Raw genomic sequence first — 7,553 nt, forward strand, 5'->3', positions numbered from 1 at the left:
AATGCAAATTATGAAGGACCATAGAAACAGCTGCAGTGGTTCAGCCCAAGGTCCACGTAGCCCAGCATTCTGGCTCCAGCTGTGGCCATAAATAAGATGCCTAGCAAAAAAAAGGAAAAGAGCAAGATATTTGATACTCCCCCACTTCTTTTCCCAAATCTCCCAGCCACCAGCAATTCATTTTCAGCTCAAGGGATTTCCTATACCCTTTTTTTGCAACCTCCAATGGATTTGTCATCCAAGTGCTTTTCCAGTCTCTCCTTGAAGCTCCTCAATAAGCTTCTTGTACCCACAGTGCTCTCCAGCAAGGAGGTCTGCCACAGCCTGTGTGAACTACTGCCACTGTTGTGTGGTTTTGAACCAAGCTCCCGTTAGCTTTGGTTGGTGTCTCCTCGTCCTTGTGTTGGGAGAGGCAGGGAGCAGCCAGTCCCAGCCGCCCTCTGGGCACATTGGAGACCGAAGTCCCCAACAGGCTGCAGCGTCCCAGCCCGCTCTCTTGGTCTGTGGCAACTGCTCCAGACTTTGATCATCCTGCTTGCATTTCTTTGAAGCTTTTCCAGTGGGTTGTTTTTTTTTTTTCTTTTCTTTTTAGAACAGAAGAGTTTCTATCCCTCTTCTCTGTACGTTCTTGTGGGTTTGGTTTTGCTCTTCAGTCAAATGAATGTCAATGTTATTTCAGACTTGGAAATATTTCATTTCTGGGAAGAGACTTCATTAAGTTGCTCCGGTTCATATGTTCTGCTACAAGAAAGGATTTGGTGTTCAGCAACTAGCAATGTTCTTTAACAACTGAGTTTCTTTTTCTTTGTTTTTGGTGTGGTTTTTTGTTTTTTTTTTTAGTTTGTTCTGTTTTCAACTAATTCATCTTTCTCACACACTTCTGAAAGTGTTCAAAACTGAATGGGGAAATAAATAGATTTAAGTGAAAAGTGTTGGATATTATTATGTTGTTTTTAAGGACTTCGGGTGCTCTTCACTCCTTCAATCAATGTTTCTAACTCCTGCTGCATGCTGGGGTATATACCAGTGCAGAGTATAGCACTTGTTTGATTTTGTGCCATGTTCAGCTGTAGTAGTACCTCTAATGGGAGCAGCCTTTGCCTTCTGTCTGTCTGCCCAGCTCACCCTCCAGTGTGTTGCAAAAGCAATACTCTACCTTTATTATTTTTCTTCTTTTTCACATCATCTGTCTTTCTCCATTTGCTCTGACAAATAAGTGATAAAAGGGAATGATGATCTGTTTAACGCCACAGGAAGAAAGATGCATTATGAGACAAGAGAGACCTCTTGTTTACAGCGAGTTATTTTTGGTAATTAGCCATTTGTAGAGGAAGATGAGCCTCCGCTCGTAAAGTCAGCATGCCATAATTTAGGGGACTCTGAATGGAAGTCGAACATTTGCCTGAATTGGAAATGTTAATTGTGTGCATTTAGAAATAAATAAATGGCTGTTTTTTTCTTTGCAGGAGGCAGACTGAACAAAGACCTGAGACATTATCTCAACCAGAGGTTTCAGAAAGGATCGCCGGATCACGATCTGCAGCAGACTATTAGAGATAACCTTTATCGCCATGCTGTGCCTTGTAAGTAACAAAACATTGACCTGGTGGATTACATGTAGTAGAATATCTTTTTTTTTTTTTTTTTTATTATTGGAGGCATCCTTCGTGTTGTGGTGTGCACAGCACCAGGGGAGACTCAGTTTTCGGCCTGAGCCGACTTCCATGTGTGACAGTGGGTAGGGGTTCAGGTACGGTTTAAAAAGAAACCGGTTCATCCTTGAACTCAGCTTTTTGGAACAGTTGATGGTTTGATGCAGGCTTTTGATGCTTACTGTGAAGAAGAAAAACCCTAAAAAGCAGCCATGAAGTGAGTACTTGCCTTAGAAATTGTCTTCATTAATGGCATTAGGGTGAACGTTCCTTTATTGGTTTGAAACATGTGAATAAAAAACCCTGCTTTTATTTTTATTTCCTTAGCAGAACTTTATGTCTGATGCTTAGTTAACTTGTGAAATTGAACAGCATTTTATGGCTGGGTGCCATTGTAGCAGGCAACTGCCACTTTTGGAAGGTCATCCTTGAGTCAAGTAGGAGATAAGCAGCAAGAGGTAGTTAAGCTGAGAAGGAAATGCTCTTTTTCACTCAGAAAACAACAAGGAGAAAAACTGAGAAGTTAAGAGAGTGTCATCTTGAGAAGTTTGGAATGTTTACTCAAAATCAGACTGTCTTTGGCATTTTGGGAAGATGTACAAAGAATGGAGAATGATCCCATTTCATTGCACCTCTGTTTGGCGTTCCCAGCTGCCAGGAGAGGCTATTCTAAAGCAAAGGTTTTTCTGCTTGAACTTTGATGAGCTGTGGGAATAATGGTATGCCTTTCAGATTGGGCTGGGATAAGAACTAGTAAATATCTTAGTTACAGCATACTGAGATGAGCAACAAAATATTTTGAAGTTTTCTATCTCAACATGAATCAGAGCTTGTTTATCCTGGTAGACTTATATAAATATTGAATAATGATGTTGCCACTCAAAATCAGTATTTGCCAACTAATATCACATAATTGTACCTAAAGTAATAGTCATTTTCAATCTAAGCGTTACATTGCGGGAGGACTGTGTAGGACCACAGTTAAAATTGTGTGGTAACACTGACAAATGTTGATTCTTCAAATGGCAGATGCTGTATATCACCATTGAGTTTATTCTCGTTTTATCAGTGGAAAGCGTGGACCAAATTACATTTAAAGTGCTGTGCATGGACATAAAGAATAAATATGGATTATTATTTTCTATTGAACACTTCCATTTTGTCAATGTAAAATATGATTAGTTTTCAACCACCTAACTTGCCAGGCTGCAGGTTTTGAAAGCATACTGTGGGAAGTGCCTTCTAGGAGAGCACATGCAATATTAGGCTCGGGAGATGCAATGTCGTGATGCTAATGTCCTTCTGCTTATGTGTTATATTCCAATTTCTAAAGCAGCAAATAAAGCAAAGGAGCGTAATTTCTGTGAAGCATTTTGTGTGTTACCAAGGTTACATTTTGAAATGCTTTCCATTGATTCTTTTCTCTGATTTATTGAATATGATGGTGAGCTAAACTGCTTGGACTCGCTAAAGACTTTTGAATTAAAATTAAGAGCAGTGGAAGTGATTCCTGCCTTTTAGAAATAGCTGGGGGAGATATGGGTTGTCGATATATTAATGAGAACATTAGTACTTATGTTCCGTTTATGAAACAAATGGAAAATCTGAGAAGGGGAGTTAGTTATTGTGTGTCTCCGTACTTCCTGAGTTGTAAAGCAGGTAGCATTTAATTTTTTCTGCATGTACTGTGGGGATGGTATTAGCAGTGGCTTTTAAGAATGATGCTAATATTTATATGTGAATTTGAATGAGACTGCTGCACGCACGGTGGGTTGGGATGCTTTACAGGTCTGGAGATTAATCTAGCTGTACACTCATATTTTTATTCCTTGGTACACGTGACCAGTAAATCCAGAGGCCTGGACCAATCTCTAGTGCTAATGGATTATGAAGTCTTGTATTTTGAAAATGGAATTCCCTGCTGATTATGTGGTAAACACGAACAAGAACACAAGGTCACTTGGACTGAGCATGCTTGGCCTGACAGCTGCTTTTTTTTGCACTAATATAAGGGCTAAATGAAGTGATAACTAGAAAACGCAAAATAGAGGAAGGTGATGTTAACCAGTTCTTCCCCAGAAATTCTAGTAAGAATCCCGTGTGGTTCAGCTCTGATTAGTTTGGTACAGGCAGTGAGAAAACCCCGAGGGCACCTGTTTCCCACCCAGCCACGTGCCGGTTGCGCGCCTGGCTGAGTCGGGAAGTGAGTGGAGATACGGTTATAGCTTTTATGGAAGATAGAGGTCAAACAGAGGGGAGGAAAGTTGCAGAAATTTTAACTTGACCCTGTTATTTCATGTGACAATGACACGCTGCCTAAGTATCATTTAGATTTTTACTTTAGGAGAGTTGGTTAGGAATTTGCTTTATTTTCTGGTGAACAATCGAGAGGAAGAGAGTGGGATGATGCCAACTCCTGAAGGGGATATGAGCATTGTCTAAATGGGTGGCACAGGGATGGTTTTCTGAGAGCAGAAGACTTCATCCCTAAATGTGGGAGCTGTCATAAAGAAAAGAGTCTTTGAAACGGACCTAAAAGTGAAGTGTTACTGACACGAGTAGATGAACCACATGGTTATTTTTGCAAGCTGAAGTCTTCCCCTGCTCCTCAGTGCCCTCTGCCCCTCCAGCATGCTTCCTCTGAGCCTTCCTACCCTCAGCTCCCTGCTCCCTGTTGAGCTGATTTTTTTCTGCAAAGATCTGTAGTAAACAACAGCTGTGACAAGCTTCCAGGTGGCCTCCAAGTTTGGTTGTGGTGCCGTCGTGAGTGCTCTGCTGTTACTCTCACACCAAACCCACGGGTTTATTTACAGACCCAAAGCATTCTCTTTTGGAACTTACAACTTCAGCATCCTGATCTAGGACCGAGCCGGAGTACGAAAGAGAGGCAGGGTGCATAAGTGCTAATGAAGCCGTGCATTTATAATCTTTGAAAGAGTTAGTGCAGTTCAGCTACTGAACTAGCTTTTCTTTCAGCTGAACTAACTCTGTGTTATTTCCTTTACTTTCTTCCTGATGCTCTCATTTCACTGTTAGCTTCACATGCTGGGTCAGAGACTTTTTTTTAGAGTACTTTTGTCTTCTGCATAAGAAAAATCAGCACCTTGAACTTGAGCAAAGTTATTCTCCTTATGTGTTCAGATAAATAACTATTCTCATTCCTAGCATGTAGGATCCACTGTGAAAACTAGAAAAAAACCTCAAATACATCATCCAGATTAGCAAGATGTTGGTCCAGTCTCAAGCTATCCCCTTTGCCTCGTTCTATTTTGAAGCACCACATTTTTCCTGTTTTCTGATGTGCCTAATGAAGATCACCAGAAATAATGCTCTATTTGTGGGCCAGTTAATGGCTCCATTGAGCTTGGAGTAGACTGTGAATTGGCAACAGTTTCATGATTACTGATTGGCCATGACTGTACCAGAAGTGCTTTGACTGATGCAGAGACTTTGCCCACAGCTTATTTGTAGTCTGGATCTCACTTATTCCAGCTCAATTTTGGCAACCTAAACACTTAGGAGCAAAAGGGCAGGTTTACCAACTATGTGAGACACCTTGCTGGAGCACCTTGTGGCATGTCTGAGTCCACCTGCGCTAACAGAAGTTGATGTGACTCATGTTGTACCTGATTTAGAGGGAAGGCTGAGAGTTCATGGTGTAGAGTGTGCTGACATCCTGGCTGAGTGCTTCCAGGAGCAGAACTCCCCCAAACAGGATTGGTGTATGTGAAGATGTACTTAGTGGAAAATGTGATTAGTTGGAAGTACACGTAAGAATTTATCCATTAAATAGGTGTTTCCAAGTAGCCTTACCTTGGGATGTCTGTGCAATAGTGTTAATTGAGAAAGATACGTGATAGCAACTTACTTTAACATTATCGTGCAGCGGCTTGTCTAAACCACTGTTCACGGTAGGCTGAACAGACAGGATTATCTTCCTCATTTTGAAATGATGGTAGAGGGCATCTGTTTAAAATAAACAAGCAGTACTGGCCATTTGTCCTAGCTGCTTATTCTCAACAACCTGACAGCAGTTTTCTTTTCAAAGTGTATTGTGAAGAATCAAGGAGATGATATTATTTCCATAAAAGCTTAATCTCAGCATGTTTGTTTTTTTTTTTTTTTCCTCTGAGCACACATACTTGATTCTCCACTTGTTTCAGTCCTGTGTGACACGTAGAGGCAGCTATGGTGGTTCTGGCATCTCTACCTTTACTTGCCAAAACAGTATACCTGGTGCAGGCGTGACTGAAATAACAGATCAGCGGGCTGTCGTGTGTTGTCTCCCCCCCCTTTATGTATATTCTGCATTTATCTTATTTCAGTACTGTGCAATTCCTTTCTTTGCCAGGCTGTAGTTTTCAGAAGCAAAACTCCGTAAAGTGCGAGGTCTTTTTGATGGTGGATGAAACGGGGCCAATGTAATGGCCAGCCTACAGTTGTCTTGGATGTCAGCCTAGATGCTCTGTGACAGTCTCTTTTTTTTTTTTCCCCCCCCTTCTTCCCAAAACTGGCTTTTAAAACCTCAGGAGGTTGATCCACTTTCCCAAAACAAGTATATGCCCTGGGATTAATTGGCTGGAGGTTTTAACGTTAGAGGTTTACCACTCTCATTTCTGCTGTCCATTCTCTCACCTTCCCAGAGTTTGATCTGTTCCTCTGTCTTCAATTACAGAACAGTAGCTCCAACTGTTGTGGTTAGTCTTATAGGGGAGCGTGGAGCAAAATGGAAAGAAATGGATAAAAATCAATAGTGTAAGTGCCGAGCGATCTGTAAGGAGGCTTAGAAAAAGGCAGCGACACACAGGCACCTGGTTGGCCTGCGCTCTCTCACATTTCAGTGGAAAATTTGAGAATAAGTTTCTTTATTCCAAGCAATCTGCTGGTGCATAGGAAAAGTCTTCTTTTTAAGGAAAACTGATAATATTGAACAAGGAAACTTCACAGTGTTTATAGGACAAACTTTAGCAAGTGGATGTAGAAGAGCACATTGAACCTGATTAGCTGGATTAAATGTTTTCATGGATATTTGAACTATCAAAGGGTAGTTCAGTAGCTCCAGGAGTAAGATAAGCTGCTATATGCGTAACCACCGTCAGCTGCAGCTAATGGAGGACTGGAGAGCCTAAATGGGCTGGGATGTGATGAAACTGCTGTCAAACACGCAGACTTAGGTGATTTCCCAGGACAGCTTTTAAAGTCCTGTGGCACTGGGTTCCCCATAAGTACTTCTGAACTTCAAAATGAATTGATAGAAGGGATATGCAAACCAGCTTACAGAAGGTTCTTTTCTTTAGAATATTGAGTATAATAGCGTATCAGTATACTGGGAAAAATTGTTGAAGTGAAGCAGAAAGAGCTTTATGTTACAAATGCACGTGTTTTTTACATGCGGGGATATTTGAGTCACAATTTCGAAGCTATTTTTAGTTGCTAATTTTTATTAAGGGTAAACAGAATCACTGACAGTGCACATTATTTTTCTTCACGGGCAATAAATCATCAGTTTATGTACACAAATGTTCTTTGAATTCTCAAAAGCTTTCCAGACCTGCAGCCGTATTTATTATCCAAGTACCTTTTGTTGCAGTTCCCTTCCTAAAGGTGTAATTCTGCTTTTGTAAAGAGAAAAAGTTGCAGTGTCCATGAAATATTCCTTTGAAGGCCCACACTGATAAGGTGATGAACAGCAAGCTGATCTTTTTTCTAACACGCGAGAAATAATTATTGTTTTACAAGATTTATGTTAGGAAAAAGTTTTAAGTATTTTTAAAATAGTGTCCTTATCACTAGGGTGCAGCATACAGGTACCAGCGGCATGTAAAGATAATTTTTCTCAAGAACATTTTCTTGTGAGTTAATCTAAATCTAAAGAACATGAGGCATATTTTCCATGCCAGC

At 40.7% G+C, this 7,553-nt stretch overlaps 1 protein-coding gene across 1 annotated transcript in view; it reads left to right on the forward strand.

Moving 5' to 3' along the window:
- The window catches only part of MAGI1 (membrane associated guanylate kinase, WW and PDZ domain containing 1), a 317,178-nt gene that overhangs the window by 135,838 nt on the left and 173,787 nt on the right, over positions 1–7,553 (forward strand). Inside the window, exon 2 of the mRNA XM_009883598.1 lies at positions 1,467–1,583. Coding sequence (XP_009881900.1) covers positions 1,467–1,583 — 117 coding nt within the window. The remainder of the gene's footprint in view (positions 1–1,466; positions 1,584–7,553) is intronic.

Source organism: Charadrius vociferus, unplaced genomic scaffold, assembly GCF_000708025.1.
Source record: "Charadrius vociferus isolate BGI_N301 unplaced genomic scaffold, ASM70802v2 scaffold324, whole genome shotgun sequence".
NCBI classification, from domain to species: domain Eukaryota; kingdom Metazoa; phylum Chordata; class Aves; order Charadriiformes; family Charadriidae; genus Charadrius; species Charadrius vociferus.